At 38.2% G+C, this 23,187-nt stretch overlaps 1 protein-coding gene across 2 annotated transcripts in view; it reads right to left on the bottom strand.

Moving 5' to 3' along the window:
• The window catches only part of dpf1 (double PHD fingers 1), a 73,885-nt gene that overhangs the window by 23,675 nt on the left and 27,023 nt on the right, over window positions 1-23,187 (bottom strand). For both annotated transcript variants that reach the window (XM_072454791.1, XM_072454781.1), the window contains exons 6-8: window positions 19,315-19,404; window positions 15,729-15,804; window positions 15,174-15,305 (exon numbers count right to left, since the gene is read on the bottom strand). In XM_072454791.1, coding sequence (XP_072310892.1) covers window positions 15,174-15,305; window positions 15,729-15,804; window positions 19,315-19,404 — 298 coding nt within the window. The remainder of the gene's footprint in view (window positions 1-15,173; window positions 15,306-15,728; window positions 15,805-19,314; window positions 19,405-23,187) is intronic.

Below are 23,187 nucleotides of genomic sequence, written 5' to 3'. Positions count from 1 at the left end.
CACGGCTAGAGTCATCCCACTTGAATCTCGACCATCAGACCTCTCCGAATCAGTAATTATTTCACGAGTCCAATTTCTGATGAAAATGAAAAGTAAGGCGTTTAATTATGGGAAATCTGAGAATACTGAAAGCTCAGCGGGCCGAGGCGACGAAGGCGGAGTAAAGCGAGCTGGAGACTGACTGAATCCATTGGCAGTGGGTCTGAGGCAGGACGGGGCGTAGGGTGGGGTGCGTGCGTGTGTGTGTGTGTGGTGGGGTTTGGGGGGGTCATTTGGGGATTCATGTCTTGGTGGATAATTCCCATGAGGATTTCTCTCCAGGACTTGAAAGCTGTGAAGTGTGCGGTTCTGCTGTAGTCCTCCTGGTAATTGGACGGGGAGCGGAGGCGGGGGCGAGCGGGAGGGGGGGATGGCGAGCGGGTGGGGGTCAGGTAACTGTGGGATGGGGGGAATGTATAATCAGGGTGGGGGAAGACAAACCAGTTGAATTGTTGGAACTGAAATGACTCGCCAGTGGTTTGGGTACATAAACGAAAGCTCATTTTAGAGTATTTTCGGGCCAAATCAGGCTGAATTTGATCACAATTTCATCTCTCCGTTGTCTATTTTGGTGGTTCAGCGGTACTTTTTACATCAAATGCCACCAAAGCAAATATTTGGATTGCCACGTACCACCAGATCTAAACTATAGGTCTAAAAGTGGTCTAAACCATGGCTAAAGAAGCTCCAAACCAGGACTAACCCCAAAAGAGGAAACTGTGGATAACATTTACTCTACATGAAAACAATATGACACTTTGAGAAACACTGATCTATTTCTATCAATTTGGGACATTTTGTGTTGAAAGACAAACATTTTTGTGACTATTATGTGAATAGGGGACTAGGAGTAATGCTATGAAATAATGGATTGAGATTGAGAACGAGAATGACCAGTTTATAGTTTAAACTATACGTTTCTTGTGATGGTAAAATAACAAAATTACCCTTTTTTAACTGTACCCTGTTTTCTAGTGCTTGCACTTGTTGCTCGTTATTTTACGGCAAATTAATTTCAAATAGATACTATGAATGAACTGTATACGTGCAAATGTTTGTTGCACCTAAATATGGCAGGGCAATGTATAAAAATAAAAAGCAAATTTGTATTTGTTTTGTATTTAGTTTTTTGGGAAATATGAGGGTGAATGTGATCACAATTGTATCTATTGTCTGGGGATATTCTGTGCAGACAGACGATGATTGTAGTATCATGTGAAGAGTAGATATAAAGTAAGGAAAAATAAATAAACAAAATGACTGAATGCCGTTTTGTCGGTTTGTTGCACCTAAATACAGCAGGACGATGTTAGTTACAGTAAAATATGAATTAGAGGTGGCAGTTGTATGGATAATATCACAATTGTTGTTTTCAAGATATGCAAAATTATAATATCAAGCATATCGCCTATAATTAACACTTAAAGAAATCAACGCAAAAAGACAGAAACATCCAGCAAAATCCCCTAAACAAGGGTACAACGTGACATTTCTGCCCTTTTTTGGTTCATTTTAAGGTTCATTGTGCTAGATGTGCAGGTTTTTAGCACATGTCATTGTGCATTGTGAGAATATTATCATTTTATTGTATTTATAGTATTTTACATTGCTTCTAATAGTACCAGTCCCATATCTTTTTTCCATTATAAAGTCAACATTTATATTCAAGAAACTCATCATTGTCGCAGCATAGCATGGAAACCAAAATACATTATCCACACACCACACCAAGATTCAGGAGGTCCATCTTCAAACTCTCCTTTGTTATGTCCACTACTTCTTTTATTTCTGCTCATTAGCTCAGTACTCTCCTATTCCCCAAGACCTTTCCTAGCCCCCTTGCTTCTCTCCGTTTCTTCCTCCCTTTGGCGTGTCTATAGTCTGCGAGCTCTGAAATACAGCCCAGGGCATTTAATCATAGACAGATTTATTTTTTATATATATATATATATATATATAATTTATTTATTTATTTTCATGCAGGCAAGCCAGCGGGTAGCCCTGACATGCATCAAGACCTGCTGATTCACTCTCCCGGGTCGTTACTACAGAAACACGGCGTGCCTAATACAAAGACCTGCAGCTCACAGTCGTCACATGTAGTTTCATTTCACCATTTTGTGCGTGTGAGGCTGTTCACGTCACCGGGGACCGGCGAGGGCCAATCAGAACAGCACAACTCTCCAAAGCAGGGAAGATAAAAGCTATTTATTTGACCAGAACAAATGTCTTTTTTTTTCTCCTCCCCGCGCAGAGACAGTGGGTCCGTCTGTTGCACTGAGTCAACATCAGGCTCTGTTGGTTTTTAGGGAAAGTCAATATGTTTTTACGCTATAACTACCACGACTCCAAACCTGTACGGATGTATGTGAGTGCGATAGCAACCCAGTAAACAAGATTATAGCAAGAAAATACACACATTTAGCACTAATATATCGTTTGTGTGTGCGTTTCCCTTTGACGTACAATGAAAATAGTTTGACTTAACATTATTTGTGGCGATCGTTCACGTCTTGGTTCCCGCAAATTGTTCGTCGCGCTTTTAAAAGACTTCACGATCGAGTATTTTATCATTTTCCTGTAAGTGACAAGAGTCTAGTCCAAAAACTAGAGCAGGTGAAGTCTGGACAATAGTTGAATATAGAGTTCCAGACCAATGACAAACAACTATTCAATCTCACTGTCTATCTGTTAAAATTTACACTTAATCTGTAAATGTGAATGTGAATCTGTCAACATTTACACTTGTCACAAAGGTTTAGAGGTTAAAAGAGAAACAAACAAGGACATTTAACCCACAATCTCATCTTATTTTAAACAAATCCCATTTTTAAACTACATTATCAACCAAATAAAGGTTAAGCTAAGATAAAATAACCTTTATTTGCCTAATAAAGTTTGAAATACGGTGACTGAAGGCTTCTAAAATAGAGAATATTCTTTGAGTCAAGTTTATTATCGATGAAAATTTAAGTTATTTGATTAATTTTGGATATTTTGATTTATTAATGCGGCTGTCTTTGTTGTGAAAAGATCTTTTGACATGTGTTTAGAGTTTGTAGAACCCAGATAACGATAACAATGATCAAAATACGATCGTGATTATTTAAATAATTGACTGGTCATGATTTATTTTGATTTATCGTTACAGCTAAATCACACATAGAGACCAGGATGTTGCAGGATATCTTGGGTAAAACACTCCAAACATATTGCCCACCACTCCAACACAGTAATCGACTCCTTTTTACACATTTGATGCAAAAAAAGCTGCCAAATTATAAAGCAACAACTATTGAATATGATAATGGACAAATAATTACAGCAGTCGGGGACTATCATCATGCTTATTACAATAACGACAGAAAACAGTGAGGATAATATCAATAAAATAAAACAAATAAGCTCAAACATTTTAATTTTGATTACACATTTCCTATAGCAGCCAACATCAACAACTAATAATGATATAAATCTTCATTTTCCTGCGCTCTGCCGGCACTGAAAGCTCCATAATCAAATAATCCCGGCGATATGAAATGCAACACTACAGTAGATCTGCCTGCAGAGTTTTTAATAAAGCCGAGACAGGCCACAGCGTATCAGTCTGACCCTTTGAGCTCGGAACACAAAGGTAATGACAGTTTTCATTACAAAAGCGCAAATGACACCAGCAGGGGTTTGACATTAGCAGCACGTGCAACATTAGAATAGTTTAGGTATAAGCCATTTTCAGGCAAAGTCGACCCAATCAATAATCCATGGGTTTACTTTTCAACGGAGACCGATAAAGCACATTTTGGCCTTAAAAGAGAGATCACAAGCATTTGCGAAGTAGGTGAATATTTTAAATTCAAATTCATGCTAATTATTGCATTGTTTTGGCTGCTTGGTCACGGTAATGCTAACAAAAACTAGTGCGTTATCAGTGCCTGGGTTACGGAGGATAAAAAACACTATAATTAGATGCAGACAGCACACTTCGGTCTCATTTTGACTCTAAAGCTTATTTTACAATATAGAATCTGAATTAGAATAGAAAAGAATAGAATTTTACTTAAGCCCCCTCAATAAAGGACAGCCATTGTACATTTAAAGCACAAAGTATCTTTAAAAATAGGTTTCATGCAACAGTATAACATGAACCTGAACCTGCACAGAAGGTAAACCCTCAAACCTCTCCAACCAAACTGAACCTCGAGATGCTGCACTGCAAAATTGAAGGGTAAGTCAAACGTAGAGGACAAATTATGGGGACAATAAAGTTTACCTGACTGCAACTAACGATTATTTTAATTAATTCATGTTTTTATTTATTTCTATTTTAATGTATCTATTGTTGTATTATCATTATTATTATTATTATTATTACAATAACATTATTAATAGTAATAATAATAGATTATTTTAGTAGTCAGTGATTTCAATTAGTGGACTAGTACATTTTTGAATCAAATAATAAAGGTCAAACTATAAAGGCTTCTAGACAGAGAATATTTATGAATTAAGTGTATTATTGGGAGAAATCTGAAATTGTGTACTGGTATTCCCTTTCATATTTAATATTTAATAACTATACCACTGTCTTTGTAATAAAAGGTCTTTTTCTGCATGTATTTACTCTGTAGAGTTCAGATAACGAGTGCTAGTCATTTGTCAAACATATTTAGTTTTAGTTAATAACGTACGGAAGGTGTTAAAGCAAGTCAAGGTTTTTGTAGTTCTGTAAAGTACTTTGAATTACTAAATTAAAAATAGACTGACTGACACGATTGTTTGCACATGTGCTACTTTGAATGCCCTTCACGTCTTTACTCCATTCCTCGATCCAAGCTTGGGAACGTCACTGAGAGTACACACTTGTAGTTGGATCAGTGCGCCTTTAAGTCAGTGCACGCCCCGTTTCATTGTAGCCTACGCGCAATCTAAACTTAATTCAAAGGTCGACGCCCGCAGTGAAGAGCGGAGTCTAGTCTTTGTTTGCATTTAAACCCGAGACAAACACAGACGGCTCCTCTCTGCTCCATACCGCTGTCTGTCTAAATCTAAAATGGCCCCCGTCTCTCCATCTGTGTCCTCATCTGACTTACTTTAGGGACTTTAACGCCAGCGCTTCTCCCCTCTCTCTAAAAGCCTCTTTCACAAATTCATTCACATTTTTCACATCCTGCCTCCGTTCCCATCTTTTTCACCCAACCCTTTCATTTCGGTGCAATTTCGTGGCACCTTTTTCTACTTCCATGCCTCTACTCCTCATCTCTCTTCTTCTTTCCATCGGAGCAAAACCAATTTCAAGTTCAGGATGCTGCAGGGCCGACCTCTAAGGTAAACTTTGGACCACTTCAGGCATGTTCTGCAAACTGGATTTTCTTTATAAGAGAAATGGACAGAACACGAAGATCAAAACTCGAAAATAATAAAGATGCGTCCATGGTTTGTTTATGTTGACTTACTTGTCTTAATTGGAATGTTACACAGTAAAAACGTATCTATCTGAAGAGAAGCAGATGACACGGCCGAGCCAAGTCACAGGTCAGATCTATGGAGAGGCGAGCCCACTCACAGTAATACATGTGTTTTAAAGGCAGTAATAATCAAATTGCTATTATGCATTTTTTTAAACACCATAATTTCCTTGAAAACATTAAAATATCTTGGTTATTCTGCTTTAAAGCTGCTATGCAAAAGTACATGGGATTTTTTGTATTAGTTTGTCGGTTCACAGGCCCTCTTCAGTCTTTCTGTCAATTCTCTATTATTCCATCATTAAAACATAAATCGCAAATCTTATCGCAAACGCAATTACTGTAGATATTGTTTCCAAATCGTTCAACCCTTGATTTTTCATATTCTGTGGTTAATCCCCATTTCTCCATTGAAATTACATTATGTTCCACTTCACTTTTGCCTCTGGAATGTCAGAATTGGCACTACTTCTTGCAGTAGCATCTGAAGTATCAGTATTTAAGTACTATTAGCGCAGATACTTGCAGTGGAAGGTTAGACGCACTGGCTAATATCGAAGCTGTTGATAGAAGACAGCAGAAAGCCATTTCAATAAGATATATTAAAAAGTCCTGGCCGAGTGATGGATGGAGCCCAACAATGTGCAGAAAACAGCGGTGGTGAAGAGGGGGGGTTAAGTGAGGATGCACGGCCCGAGGAGTAGACAGAGAAATCTCATCTCCAGGTGGAATAATCTGTCATTTATCAAACTAATGGAAAAACACAGCCGCGCCATAGTGCACTGAGCTGAGAGAGCTACAGAAAACAAGGTATGGAGCTTTGGTTTATGGCTACCAAAGGATGCTCTGTAATGGCAGTGGTGGGAATATACACTGTTATGTTCCAATGAAGCTAGATTTAACTGTTTTTCTAGAGTTATTGGGCTCATTTTCAGACGTTTGTTTGAGGGAAAATGATCTCAGACTTGAACTTGTAACATATATACTTTGCCATCATGTTTATTGATATTCTGACTTTTGGGACTCAATACTAAATTATTCCAGGTACTTTAGGATTGATCATTTCGATCAGGTTAGGTGTTAAGGTTTGTTTAAACTTAGCAACAGGATTATGGTTAAGGTAAGGACATGGATTATGGAAATGGTTTGGGATTCTTAACATGTTAATAACTTTAAAAACTATTCTGTTACCCAATGTCTCTTCACATGTTACAGCAGAATATAAATAATGATAATACTAAACGTAAGGCTTGTTCATGCAACAGAAGACGTTACACCTGCAGCCATCACTACCGTCCATCTAGAGCCAAATATTTAGCACCAACCATAGACGAACCAAAAGTCATGCTTGTCTAGACAAATGGAGTTTTAACCTGGCTAAATAAAGGTCAAATACAAATTGGATGCATAAATGGATGAATGGATGGAGGATGATTGGTAAATGGTTGGTAAAAAGTCATGTCATTTCATTGCAATATCAATGTTACTGCAAGTTAGAAGTAACTGACGGGTAAAAACACACACCAAAGCCCTTTATCAGATATTAAAGCTTGTTGAACCATCTATACAACCTGGATTTAAATAAGAATTAAATCGGTTTATGGGTTAGTAACTACTACTACTGTACTGTACGTATCTGGGCCTCAAAACTCCTGCCATGGACACAATAAATGGATATCTTTGGAGCATTCTTCTGGCAACAGGGAAGAAGGCTCTCACACAAAATGGATGTGACAAACTGAACCAACAATCACGGACTGGATTGATATTATATCGAAAAAAGGAAACAATTATATTCAGCCTTAAAGGTGGTATGGACGATTTTTTTCAGCAATTTTTTTATCATATTTCCTCGTGGCGTGGATAAATCATTTGTCCTGCCACGTATCAATCATAAAACGCACCTACCGCTCACCTGCAGTGGCGTGCGGTTCGTCCCCACGTTTCCGCGTGCCTAAGCGCATGGATCTATCATAATATAGTTCCCTCAGTGTACGGGGCAAAATGAAGACGGAGAAAGACAGTTGAGTGGAGACAAGAGATACGATGCGCTCCGTTGCGCTAATAAACAAACGCACGTGTGTGTTGTATCAGTCCACACGGGGGAGTGCGCATGCGCACTTCCGCCTGCGTTCTCAAATCGCCGAAAAATCGTCCATATGGATGCCTGGTTTTATTTGCATGTATTTTGCTCTCTCTGCATTGTGTTCTATGGTCTGTGTGTTATGTTATAAAACATATATAAAAATATGAATAAACACAAAGCTAAACCAGGTCCAAACCAAGACTAAAGTAGGATCCAAACCAGGTCGTAACCAGGTTTTAACAGGACAAAACGCAGGTCTCTTAACCAGTTCCAGGACTAAGAGAACCCTTTGTGTGATTACAGTATTTAGTCTAGACCGCTCCTGAGCCAGAATCTATGTAATGAATTATGCATGCAGGCCTGTTCTCATTTGAGGGCCCCATATTAATATTATTACATATGTGGCGCTATAGGAGAAACTGTGCCTCGCATCTCGCGCTTGCACATGGACTCACACATACCAAAAAGAGCCAAGACTGCTTTTTCATTTGTGCAGAGGAGATTGCGTTTTTTTCCCTTTTTCATGTGTGTGCGATTACTGGGGTTTGGGGAGGGGGGGTGAGAGAAAGGGGGATATTAAACGATTCAAATGTCGCCCTTCTCTTTCTGCAGCAGGGCCACAGCACATATTGGACTGGTCCGTTTGGTGAGACAAGCCAATTTAAAACACGCCCTGCCAATTAACTTAATGAAGACTTTTCCCCCCCGGGTATTTTATAAGGTGCTGTAGCCTGTATCCGATTCTTAAAAACACAAAGGGATCAGCAGTTCATTTGAATCTATTTGCAGTGGTCCAAACATGAAACGTGAAGAATGGAATGGAGATTTGCCATCGCAGCAACTAGCATGCTAACAGCGCACAAAAATATAAAAAACACATAAACAACTCACAGCGAAGCAGACAACATACAGCAATCTCATTTTGCAGCTTGTACAATAACTCTATTAAACTTTAACTTCATTATAGGAAAAAAAAACAACCTGTGTACAGCCCTTTTAAACTATCACACATACATATTTCTCTATTTTGTTTTGTGTACAGCGCAATTTTGATCAAAAACAGCTTTAGAATATCTGCAGCCCCTTCTGAGTTTCATTTCACCGTTGCAAGCAGCAGACTTTCATTTACACATTTTAGTTGTTGAAAAATTGGTACAAAATACAGCTTCGAGTAAGCTAATGATGAGAGAACACAGGTTAAAAGTACATAAAGGTATATTTTACATCATATGTCCTCTTTAACAACAGCGTATTGTGCATATATGCAGCAATCGCACATCCAACATGCTATTTGTTAATGACGACTTACAACAATAACACTCATTATCCATAATTAGCAATTCAATCCAATATGTTTGTTTTGTGCTTAGGGACGTTTGGCAGTAAGGTTACTCTTTGTGCTAGTCCCAAACAAAGACAAATGAGAATAATTGCAGTGTATTCAATTAAGGGACCTGGAATATCCAAGAATAAATGTGCCAAAGTTGTCACCACACATTTTAATACTGTTTTAGTCTTGACTGAAAGTGTTTTTGTTGTTGTTGTTGACAAGCCTCAACGTCGTTTAGCATGTTTATTTTACTGATGAATATTATTGAATCGACAAATGTATAGAATACTAACATTAAATCAATATACAAATAAAGAGCTTTTTCTGACGTGAATACTATAAATGGCAAATATTTTATGCCATTTACAACTTCAAATTACATTGTTTTGTTTATTTCTGTTTTTTTTCTTTTTCAAAGTTTAAACTAAAGACATAGCTCAAAACCAGAGAGCCGGATCACAATGGTTTTGGCAGTTTTTCTTCTTCTCAAATTGCTTATTTCTTACCCTGAAGGAACAAAGAGTGGATAGATTGTCTACGCTGCCATTTCAAAAGTCGAGAGCCATTTCTTTTGTTGTTTTTGTCTTGTGAACAAGCCTTTTACTGACCAAAACACAGTGTCCCACGCGGCTGATGCATATAAAACACTATTGTTCTTCAAGTAAATGTTCAAAACAAACAAGTCACAAAAACACACGGAGAAAAATCTCACAAAAACAAAAAAAAATCGATTGTGAGAAGGACTAATTACTGTAGCGGAGAAATTAACATCCACCTTTACAAAAGCGCTTATTATAGTGTCTCATTATAGATATACAAGTCAGCTAATGAGTCTAAAAGATTAAAGCCACAATTCTCAGACCAATATTGTCCCTAATCTTTTCCCCCAGACAGAGACCTGGAGTTTAGTACAGTAAATGACAGCTTTGTTATGTTCGCATTAAGGATGTCACATGTAATTTTGTGTTATGCGCGATTGTGAGAAGAAACACCACAACTATACAATTATTCACAATTGTTGGCACCATCAGCAATGTGAAAGATTCACACATCCTCTTATAGATAACCTGTCCTCTGTTGCCAAGAACCTCCCCATACAATACATATTCCAAAAAAGGATCTTACAGATTTACTAAATGAATGTTTTTCTAATGTAAAATAACAAAATAAATTTCAAATATCCTAAACTAGACAAACAAGGGGATTTAATAAATTATGTGTATTGTATTTGGTTCCTCCCCAGGGTTTGAAAATCACTCTTCCCAGAGCCATATTTATCTTATATATATTAGTATTTTTTTCTTTTTCTTTATGGCTAGTTATTTTTCAGTCTTCATTCAAGAACCAGTGCTCCAAACCAAATTAATCAAGCGACAAAATCATTTCTTTCACCATAAAAAAGAAATCCAAACTTTGATTTAGAGCGATTATTAGACCGACAAACTAGAGTGAGAAATAGTTCCCTCTGCTGCGCTCTGAGCTCATCAAACACACCACAGCTCCTCTCAGAACACAGTCGCTTTAGGGGTTTTTCTGTGTGTGTAGTTAGTTTGGACTAATTTACTAGAGCGGGGTTCCCAAAATTTTCAGACGTGCACCCCCCAAAATCAATCAATCAATCGGATTTTATTTATAGAGCATAATTCGAAAAATGTGCAGTTCAAAGTGCTTTACAATGTTAAAAACACTTAAAAACACAACACAGTGTAAATCAAAATATATAAAAACATAAAAACCCATTAACATGGTATTTAAAAGATTAAAAACCAGATAAAAGGATTTCAGTCATAGGCATGGCTAAACAAAACAGTCTTTATCTTAGATTTAAACTCAGCCGGGGTGGGGGGGGTGTCTCACAACCTCGGGAAGGCTATTCCAGACCTTTGCCCCATAGAACTGGAACACAGATTCCCCATGTTTAGTCCTGACTCTGGCACCAGCAGGAGGCCGGTCCCTGAGGTCCTCAGAGTCCGAGATGGTTCATATGGCACAAACATGTCCGAGATGTACTTTGGTGCTAGGCCATGGAGAGACTTGTACACAAGCAGAGCTGCTTTAAAGTATATTCTCTGAGCCACAGGGAGCCAGTGCAGTGATCTGTTCTTCTGTATCTTCCTGTGTTGCACCAATGAAATTTCCCCATGTGGGACAATAAAGGAATATCTTATCGTATCTTATCTTATCTGAGAACAGGACTAATGTGATCATACTTCCTGGTTCTTGTCAGGACCCGAGCAGCAGCGTTCTGGATGTACTGCAGCTGTTTTACTGCTCGTTTGGAGAGGCCAGTGAGCGGCCGTTACAGTAGTCTAATCTACTGGAGACAAACGCATGGATAAGTCTCTCCAAGTCTGGTTTGGACACTATATTTTAATTTTGGCGATGTTTTTCAGATGGAAGAAAGCTACTGATCATTTCAGTCTTGTTTTTTGTTTGATTTTATTAGTTTAGACGATTTTATTAGTTTAGACAATCAGTTGGATTGATAATTTTTAATTTATGTCGGTGTAATCCCTCATTCGTCCAGGCGTGTTCCATAGTAGAAAAAGCTTGACTATACTGAAGCTTTTTCTACAAATTTTTAATTTAGTTAATTTTATTGTGATGGGACACACCACTGATTTGTCCAAACAGCAGCATGTACAGAATGAACATTAGGGGTCCAAGAGTTGACCCTAGGGGCACCCCACAGATCAATGCCATGCTGTCAGAGACATAGTCACCAATCTCAACAGTATTGAGCCACTAATTAAATCCTCTGATCATTTAAAAATGCAAAACATTCAAAATCAGGTTTGATTGTGTTTAATTGAGTGGCTTAATAAGCAATTTGACTTAATTCCAGAAAAAAATACAGTTTTTAATACAAATAAAGTGTTATAATTATAACATAAACATCTTCCAAGTTATCTCACAACCCCGGGGCATCCCGACCCCCACTTTGAGAAGTATGTGACCAGCTTTATAAAATCTAGTTACAATTACAGCTAAAACATGTCTTTAAGAGTATAACTTGGCAATTTATTATAATTTAATGTGATTAAAAGTATCACAATACACAACTTTGCATCAATACACATAAGAAGTCCGTCACAATATATTACCATATTGATATTCTGAGTACCTCCCTATCCACTAGTACGTAACCAGCTTTATGAAATCAAGTCATAATAACAGCTCAAAAAGCTCTTTATGTTTAGGTTCATGTCATCATGTTTTAATTCTTACAATACCGTGATCTGTAAAATCATGATTGTCAATTAACTGATTATCATTCCTAGTTTGTATTTCTATCACATTTTAAAAACTTTGAAAAAAAAAGTTTTGAAGGACCAGTGACAGTTCAAAGCTATGGAACCCCTTAATCTCTATAAATACAAGAGGAAGAAAAAAATGCTACATCTACATTTTTATACAAGCGACACCTCCCTCACTGGGTAAACGTTCCACAACACAAGTGATAATTTGACAGCGCGGCTTGTCACAAAATAAATGCTTGTACAGTCAAATCCCCTTCAGATTTAGCACTACTCCACTTCACACCTCCAGGAAGTCTGCCAATACTCAATAACTCCGCCACTTCCAGCAGTTTATCTTATTATATAAAAGCCAAAAGTCCCACTGGGAGTGACACAGCGCGAGGAGGGAAGACGCTACCGATGCAGCAAAAGTAAATTACATTCAGAAGTGAGGTCTGTTCGCTGCTTTTGACTTGTCACATGGGGGACAGAGCAGGTGGTGCAAATAACACTACAATAGTTGAGAAGGATCCCAGTGAGACCAGAAGACAGAAAGAAGGGAAAACAGCCCATGGGTGACAGTGACAAAAATGAAAATCTTGATTTTTGTGTGTGTGTGTGTGTGTGTGTGTGTGTGTGTGTGTGTGCGTGCGTGCGTGCGTGTGCGTGTGTGCGTGCGTGCGTGCGGGCGGGCGGGCGTGTATTCCGATAATGATAGTCAGACGATAATATTTCAATCCAAGTGAATTGTGTTAAAACATGTCTTTAAACATGTTAGTCAAGGTTTTATTTTCAGACAAATGTGAAATGACTCACAAAAGTGCAGAAATACCACATTATACCTTTATCTGACGTTTAAAACATAAATTTTTCCATTTTTATGTTTTGATGGCTCTTTTATCGCATTTTTTACAATAAAAAACAGACGCCATGTACACTTTTCCATAATGATAGAGCCACTGCTGCTCCACTGACGCATCAGTGATCTCCCAAGCACTAACCAGACCCTGCTTAGCCAAATCAGACCAAACGAGATCAAGCATTCTCAATGTGTTTTGGTGGGTTTTCAACAAGTGATATCTTGAAATTAATATATAACAGGAGTTTTAATTGCCAAAAAACACCTTAAAAAACATTTTTGCAGTGACGAAACTTGTCTCCAGGCAAAGTAATAAAACCTCCATCCAGACAAACAGATGGCCGACTCTCCACCAGAAAAGTTACACACTGCACATTTAAATAATATCGCATCACATAACAGCATTACACTGCACTGTCACAGCATTGTTTTTTTTCAATATACTACAAGTAAAAAGGCGTCCTGATGTTTAGCGGGTGTTCAAACTTGGTCCTGGTTTGAGCCCAGTTTAGGGTTCGGGTTTAGTCCAGGTTTAGTTTTGGGTTTAGTCCCGGTTTAATTCCTATTTTCAAGTGGTGTATTTGTTCATTCATTAATGGAAACCAAATGTGAAAGTCAATTGCCAACTTATGGATATACATAACAATTGTTCAGAATGAAAAAAAAAAGAAACAATTATACCCATTTAACCCAAGCCTTGACAAAAGCTTTCCCATGTGCAGTTACAGAAAAAGCTGTACAAACTCACGACTCAACTCCACAGGGTTTATCTTAAACCTTTGCCTTTTTCACACTTTGTGTGTAAAGTCACTTTAAGCATTTACCCAGTGTTTTGTCCGAAAAAAAAGACAAAAAGCCTTACTTTTCTTCAGCCAGCTTTCACCTGCGCCGCGACATGAGTTTGAAAAAGGAAAGTGCAAAAAGTGAGGAAATCAGCTAAAACATCTCCTCTGGGACGGGGAATCCACATGAGGAGAGCACATTTGGATTTGGCTCCATCAGCAGTAAACCCAGTCCACAGTGTTGCAAAGGAGTCCCGGGACGATCAATGGGTTCCAATGATATTCTGATTGTAAAGGATGACTGCACCAACCCTAATCGATCACACCAAACTATTTATTTTGTAATTAGTTGAGTCTAATTTGGCTAAAGACTGTGAGAGGAAAGCTTCAAATGGACTAAACCAGGAATAAACCAGGACTACACCGGGACTACACAGGGACTAAACGGGGACTAATCCAGAACTACACTGGGACTACACCGGGACTAAACCTGGACTACACCGGGACTACACCGGGACTAAACCAGGACTACACCGGACTGCAACGGGACTACACTGGGACAACACTGGGACTACACTGAGATTAAACCGGGCTCAACCAGGACTAAACCGGGACTAAACCAAGACTAAACCAAGACTAAACCAGGACTAACCCGGGACTACACTAGGACTAGACCGGGACTACACCGGAACTACACCAGAACTAAACCAAGACTAAACCAGGACTAAACCAGGACTAAACCAGGACTACACCGGGACTAAACCGGGACTACACCGGGACTAGAACGGGACTAAACCTGGACTACAATGGGACTACACCAGGACTACACCGGAACTACATCGGGACTACACCAGGACTACATCGGGACAACACAGAGATTAAACCGGGGCTCAACCGGGACTAAACCAGGACTAAACCAGGACTAAACCAGGACTAAACCGGGACTAAACCGGGACTACACCGAGACTACACCGGGACTACATCCAGGACTACACCGGGACTACACTAAAGCGGGACTACACCAGGACTGAACCAGGACTACACCAGGACTACACTAAACCAGGACTACACTGGGACTACACTGAACCAGGACTACACCGGGACTTCACCGAGACTTCACCGGGACTACACCAGGACTACTCCGAGACTACACCAGGAATAAACCAGGACTACACCAGGACTACACCAGGAATAAACCAGGACTACACCAGGAATAAACCAGGACTAATACTGTGGAACATTTCAGGCAAAGCAATACTGGAAAAGTACCTTCAAACAGCAGTGCTCAAGTTCACCTTTTCAAAATGAGCACGCAAAAGTCCTGTGTGTGTGAGTGCAGCGGCGGCGGCGGTGGCGGGAGCGTCTGGACTCACGTTTGTGGTTGTTCTTGCGCTGAAAGGGAAGTGTGTGTCTCTCCGACTCCTCCTCGCCCTCCTCGTCTGCCAGGTGTGTGTGAGTGTAGTGGTAACTCAGCCCGGGGCGGTTCTTGTAGCGCTTTCCACAAACTATCAAACAAAATCAATGATGTTTTAGTCAAGTTAAGTGGCGTCTTCAGCCAGTGTTTTCATTTCCAAATACAATAACAGTTTGATTTAATAACACTACTGTCTTTATTATAAAAGGACTATTTGTCTGTGTAATAGAGTCTATTTAGTCCAAATAACAATTACAAATATCAAAAATACAACTGCTGCAGCTCTATTGCCAGATTTGATGTCATAGAGGTCTAATTTAAAGACTTCTCACAGACGACCCACTTCCTAAACGGTTGGTCCGTATCTCATGGTTAACACACATTTGTCTGGATCTTTCCACTCCTTTCCTCCTCACAATTGAATGTATATATTTTTAAAACTACTGGTATGGTGCAGATGTTTGGTTGGCCGTGAAAGACGTTTTAATTTAGGCACAATGTAAAAGTCTCTTACTGTCACAAACGTAAGGCTTGTCTCTGTCCTCGGCGGACGGCTCTTGTCTCTTTCTCATTCCTCCGACGCCGTAGGCCTAAAAGCAAACACACAACTTAGAATGCTTTCCATCAAAACAAACATCACAATTTCCTCTAGACACATTCAATTTAGTTTTTCCCACCACACAACTTTAACCATACACTAAAGTCAAATGATGCCTTTATAAATATCTTTTTACGCATCTTAATATGACAAAAACATGAATTAATTTCTTAAACATTCTTTTTAATAATTGCTATGATTTTTAGATATAGCACTGAACAAATCTTGGGGCTGCACAACCTTCAGCCTATAATAATACACCGATACCAGTATCAATATCGGTGCCGATAATGGAGCATTGTATGGACAGGGTATCGATTCCCTATCGTCCGATACTGAGCCAATACTCCAAAAAGCCACTTTGAGAACACGAACATACTTTTACCAACATCAACCCCGTAAATATGTGTGAGCCTCATTTTAAAGGAACCCAGAATTTAGTCCTTGTGTTTTATTTTACAATGTTTTGCTGTTGTAAAGTTGCAGTAGAAATATTATTAAGGTAGTAATAACTTTAGTAATAAGATTTTATAACTACATTTTACTGCTGGTGTGTTTATACATATTTTAGCTGTAGTGGAAAGAGTTCTGCAACTGTGTAAAAGTACAGTTTCATGGCTAATAATCATAATAATAATGATAATAATTTAACTCAGAGCTACTATCGGTAGTTACTTTTTAACACCTTTTTAGTAACATTTGGATCAATTCTTTATACAAAACTTAAAAAATGAAATGTTTTAAGGCATAATTCACATATTCTCTCAGAGCAGGCAATGCAATGTAATTTTGAGTTTTTGTAGGTTTAGAAAGAAGCAGATACAGCAGTGAGACAACAGTTCTTAGGGATGATTGTGACTTACATTATAGTCACACGTTATGTTTTACTCAATTACGAGTACAAGTATATGTTTAAAAATCACTTAAAACGTGTTTACAGTAACGTGAGTATTCTTATATACTGTTGAATTCACATCTTTCATGGTCTTACGCGAAGAGCTGGTGTAATTTATTATTATATTGTTTATTCGTCTTTTGTTAAGCACTTTCTTTGTTTCTATGGACGATGTAGTAAATATTTCACCAGCATTTTAACTCATTAGGGATGTCAATATTATCTGGTTAATCAAAAATTGTGATTATTTGGGTCACAGTATAATCGTCAGAACCAAAAAATTATAATCGTTAAGTAATTTTAGTTCAATATTCAGCCCAAAAAATTGACCTGAATGTGAAGAACTTTAGTTATGTGGCTGTTTTTGTCAAATGTAACTTAATTTTATCTTTCAGAAAGTTCAATTTCATAAAGCCGGTCACAAACTTGAGGAATAGTAACAATTAGACAGCGAGAATGAAAGAAAATTAAAACATTTTTAGTCACAGTGTCAATAATTGTGAATACTGTAGTTTCCGGACTATAAGTCGCACCTTTTTTCATAGTTTTGGCCGGGGTGCGACTTATACTTATATACTCATACTTATACTTATACTCCGGAGCGACTTATATGTGATATTATTTGTTATTTTATGGAGTATGAAATGCAACCGCATTTCATACTCCAGTGCAATTTATATGTTTTCTTCTCTATTATGCATTTTTGGGCTGGTGCAATTTACACTCCGGTGCGACTTATAGTCCAGAAAAAACGGTAATGTTTAATTCGTAATGTTTTTTTCCTCACAACATCGTGACGTCCATGCTTTCCACCGCTGTCTACTGGTGTATTTTTGTTTCGATGTACAACACAGTAAATATTTCGCCAGCATTTTAAATAAACTAAAGTTATTAAAGGAAAAAAGCAAACATCGGGGCCCTTCTCTAGTTCCCCACTGCGCTGCCACGCCTCCCATCTCGCTCTCTTACATTAGACACACATAAAGTTGGAATGTTTTTCCTCAGCTTCTGTCGAGACGCTCTGAAACGGACGTGTTGTGTGCGTTCCTGTTGCTGCTACATGCAAATCGTGAGCTCTGGAGCAGGAGGAGGCTGATGACACTTAGCAGGGGAGCAACCGCCCCAATTAGCAACCCCCGTGTCTGTGTGTGTGCAAAAGCTGCCAGAATACATTGTTAGCACTTGATTATCTTCCCATAGGACGCCCCGCCAAAGCGAAGAGGAAAAAAAACACACGGGTTAATCAAAGTTGTTAGAAAAAAAGTTGTGTTGGCATAATTGACGATCTGAATAACTAGATTCACGGGAATGATCAGTAGCTCGATGCACACCTTTGAAATCAGTAACATCCAACCTGTTATGATTAGTTATTGCATTTATCCTGTAAAACTGTATATTTGTTGGTATAAGTGTGAAGTATCAATCTCAGTAAAAGCCAAGATCGAAAGTCGGTGGCGCCTGCTGCATTTGGGCGGTTTAATGAAGAGTTATCCTGGACGAATGAGGGATTACACCGACGTGAAGATCTATTGTGATTTTGTCTTCTGTAGAGTTCTAATCTATGACATCCGTAGATTATTGTGGTATTATTTGGGCGCGTTATATCACAAAACTGATCTAAAACAACTCAAATTTTAAAACCATCATCTTACTTCCTGGTGGAACGCGCGGTGGTGATGGCTTCTGAAGTTTACGACCGCAAACCATGCAGCGAACAGAGGATTTTTATTCATTTATACTTTTATTAAATACTTTTTTTCTCCTTACATTTAGCATAATAGATCTCCTTTAATGAGTTGACACTTTTTTGTCAGTGTGGATGAATTAATGTTATGCTTTGTTTTTGCTGTTTGCGAAAATGAGCTGCAGCAACATAGTCATTTTCGGGAAATTATTAATCTATCTACGTAGTACTTGTATTACAAACATGTGGTAGGCAGGCAATGACGCTGTCGTGATATTAGAAGGAAGAAAGTAAATCAGATGTCAGGATATTGCAGATTAAGGGCACAATCTTTGCGATCTACCCTCTTTAAAAGAACACTTGTGCTGGGTAATGGTAGTGATAAAGACATTTGTATAATCATTGATATCATGTATATTATTAATGCATTTCGTAACGATGGAAATGTTCTGAACGTCTTCGATAACAAACTATGTTAAATTCATGAACTACTATCCCCTGAAATGTTGGCGTTCTCGGGTAGTTTAGGTCTTTAACTCAACTTCAACCAAACATGCTTCGTTTATTATTATTTAATGAATTTCTCCAACTTGTATAAGCACCTAAATGTCAGCCAGCTTCCAGCCAAAATGGTTGTGATAATATCCTCCTTCAGCCTCGGACTGAAATCGTCCTTAAACTAGTAAAATAACGTAAAAAATAAGTAAGTAGTAGTAAATCGCTCTGCTTTTTCCAACCTAGAAAAGTGCTCCAACAATCAACGCCGCAAGTAAACGCATAAAAAGCCACCGTTACTTGGTAAATATGTACATGACGAAAGATCAATAATAACAATCCGATTTAACATTTCTCTCCGACTGCAATGTTTGCGGAAAGGTCACAATCAGCAAACAATGAGGAGGTAAAGGCCACCGCTGTCTCACTCGTGCTTTGGTGCGGTTCTTTCGCTTCGGGACGTCTTCCTCCATCTCGTCCGCCTCCAGCTCGTGAGGGAAATCCCCGACCAGCAGCTTCTACGGGACAAAAACAACAGACGGACACAGGCATGAACATCCACGCCCCATGGACCATAGACCAAGAACAGGACCTGAAGTGGATCATGGTTCTCCAACATCTCAGATCAAGTGCAACTAAAGCAAAGTATAAAACGAGTCTGGACAAAAAGTGAATCAATTGACAAATGTAACAAACTCTACGGCTGTCACGATGATTCATATATTGACTCAGAGTTTGATACATTATGGTTAGAACAATATTTTCGGGAGTCAATATTAATGCAGTTGTTACATTTCTAAGCACTATACTATTACTATTTTTGCAGTACAATAGATTTGAATAATCTGTCTCATTTCTACACTGTTTATTTTACTGTTGTTGTTTCATTTTGCTGTTTATTTGTTGTTTCAGCTCATTTTAATTAACAATATCGTGCATTAGGAAGTTTTGATGTTGCTGTATATTGATGATGTGACACTATATGGCTCTAAACGTGAAATGATTTTGTGTCGTGACTGGCCAATTCTAGACAGGCAAAAGAATCCCCGCTCTGCCAGAAAGACCCACTGGTACCCGCACCTCAGTTTAAGAACCACTGATCTATATGAGCTTACGGCGCAGGTGAAGTGCAGTTTGAAGGCAGTGGATGTCGTTTGCAGGTCAAGGTCTTCTTTTTCCAAATGTATGAAGCTGTCGGTGCATATTTGCCTTTCATTCTATTGGTGAATCATGCTCCGAAGGAAATCAGTAAATATATACGATTAGATGTATGGTATTATTTGAAGAAACTGTTTTCACCTTGCATAACGCTTAGAAAAGCTAAAAGTGGCTGACATGGCCTTGAATGAATCCGCAGGACTTTACGTCTGAAATCATCTTAATTCTGGTTAAATCCTGATTTTTGAACCTGGTTTTGATAGTTACAGGATGTGTTCAATCTTGGCCTCGTTAGGTCCTGGTTTGAGCCCAGATGTAGTCTTGCTTTTCCTCTTGATTCAGTCCAGGATTAGCACTGAAATCAGTCCCGGATTAATCCCAAATGCGATGTGGTCTATGCGCAAGTGTGAACGCAGCCATAGTCTTGGATTCAGTCCTTCTTTATCCTGGTTTACACCTGAGGAAGCACATTCGACAGGACTGCCTTTCCACAGTTCAATAGTGATACAGTATATCGCTATTGAGAGTGTGAATGTGTCTGCTGTTAAAGTTGCCGGATTAAGAAACTCCCTGGGAAGCATCGGAGTGCTTTGACGACCTCCCGCGGGCCCAGACTCAGCGTTTTGGGGCTTACTGTCGCGTTATAACTTGGATGTGTCCAAATTAAAACTATGAGTAGTAGTTCTGACAGAAAGCCATTCAGTCAGAAAGTGTTGTGGCAAAATGACAGCAAAAACATCAAAGATAAGCAAACAAAGAAGTCAATAGAACACATTTTGATCAATGTGTGGGATTGCTACAGCCAAATCCATTGTTAAAATATCATAAACTTATTTGAGATGACTCTGGTATGATGAGGAAATGAACTGTAAACGAGTCCAACAAATGAACAAAACTGCAATTTTCCGTAAAATTCCTCCTTTAAAATAAGTCTTGGCTGTGTGTGTGCATGAATTATCAACTGAAATAAACATTATCATTAAATAAACAAATGTAGTTGTTTATATTGTGAGTCTTTGGACCGAGTCTGTGTTAAACTCATTATCGGTGTGTTTGTCGTGGATGTTGTGAATGGTGTTTTAGTGAAAAGTATTCTGCTCTACTGACTTCAAACACCGATTTGGCCTCTCTCTGCTTCTCAGCCATTCACTTGTGATTGATTAACTGTCCGTCTAAGTTCAAGATCTGCAGCCGCTACAGTCCAGGGCTAAAAGCCAGATGAGGTTTATCGTACTGCGACTGGGACGGCAAACATGGTTCGTAACAGGCTGGGGAGGTATAAATGCACAAAAATCAATTTAACTATACCATTTTATCCTTTCATTTCAGTACTCTTATTATATATGATATTGTTAAACAGAGTGCAATGAAAACTTTGTGAAAGTGGACAAAAACAGGTAGAAATAAATGGTGAAATATGAGTAAAATGCCATTTCAATCTTAGAAATGTATATTTTCTTATATTTTTTATTTAAATGGCACTGTGTTGTATTATATTATCTTTACATATTTTTGTATATTAACTCTATTCAAATTATTTCTAATAATCTGGTTGGATTCAAACGTTTTTTTTTTTAATTTATAGTAGTTATTTATCCAGATTTTTCACACTGCAATTTGCATAATTCTCCTGCTGTTCTTCACCTTTGTGTCGCAACACTTCCCCATTGTTCTTTTATCTTATCTCTTATGTTGTTTTTTCTAATAATGAATTTGACAGAGAGGAATAGTTAAAGTTACATTACGGCCCTATAAATAAAAGTGACATTGTGTGCTGTAACGACAGACGATTCAGCCCCGGATCACAAACATAACTGCAGATCTATATATCGAGCCACAGTGAGTGTATTAGGCTCCACTTGACCTTTCATGCCGCACAACAATCGACAAACAAGTCATCTATTGCGGCATAAAACATTTCGGTCAAGAGCTGTGAGCCATTGTTTAACGGTATTTTGTCACGGCCCAAGGTCTAGGCCAGTTTATTTGTTTGTAGAATGATAAATGACAAATCCCAGGACGATCTGTCAGTCTGCGCAGTCACATCGGACCTAACGCCAGGGGAGATTTGAGAGCAGCAGGAGCCGGTGTCGCAGCCAAAAACCCATTCCAACAGACACAAAGACAGACACAAAGAAACTGAATCGCCCGTGTAATGTAGAGGAGACAAAGGATATTAGTGCAAATCTTAAATATGTCGAGTTTTCTTCGCCATTGAGCGTGTGATAGGCAGCAGTGCTCGTGCTCTTGCCTTGGCGTGAGCTCAGTTCACAGTTGCAATAGTTTGTTGTTGTTTGACTTTCAGTTTGATTAGATTTGCAAAAAGGATTTTACAATTCAACTCAAAGTGTGCGTTTAAACACATCCAAGCATTATTATTTAAGAGAACCACAATCCATTGATGCAGTTTATCAGTAAAAAGAATTTGGAGTTATTGCTACTTTTTAAAGTGCCCCTCACACATAAATAAAGTTACATTGATTGATTGATTGATTGATTGATTGATTGATTGATTGAACGCTAAAACTAGAAAAATAAAAAACTTTCGGAAACAGTTCAGGTAGCAATCAAATTAGTGTTAAGGAAATGAGATCCCAGAAATTCGCATGTGTATTTAGTTCTCTGTAAAGGATATCTTTCTGTCAAATTATAGCTAGTTTGACCTGTTTTTTGTTTAATATCTCTGTAATGATAAAACAAAAACTGACACAAAGTTCAAAGTCTTAAAGTTGAATCATTATTTTCTCACAATAACTTCAGAAAGTGGTGCAGTCATCCAATTCTTCAATCCATAATAATGATAATAATAATAATAATAATAATAATAATAATAATAATAATAATAATAATAATAATAATAATAATAATAATAATAATAATAATAATAATATTGCATGTTTGTGGAGCCAATGTCTGACGAATAATTATAAGGTGAACATTTGCGGACAATAAGTTAAAAAACGGTGACTTCCCCATTGACTCCTTTCTTCCACCTGAAATCCAAATGCTACAACATGAACATGACCTATTGCATTAGTCTTGCATCCTTTTACTTTGTTATATTAAGTCTGATTATAACAGCCTATAATTTCTCACACTGAAATATTCATGCTTATATGAACATGGACGTTATGTAAATGATC

This window comes from Eucyclogobius newberryi, unplaced genomic scaffold (assembly GCF_026437365.1).
Source record: "Eucyclogobius newberryi isolate DKJ021-1_F unplaced genomic scaffold, fEucNew1.0.hap1 SCAF_10, whole genome shotgun sequence".
Classification (NCBI taxonomy): Eukaryota; Metazoa; Chordata; class Actinopteri; order Gobiiformes; family Gobiidae; genus Eucyclogobius; species Eucyclogobius newberryi.
Note: the sequence above shows the minus strand (reverse complement) of the source record. Positions and strands in the feature narration are given on the sequence as shown.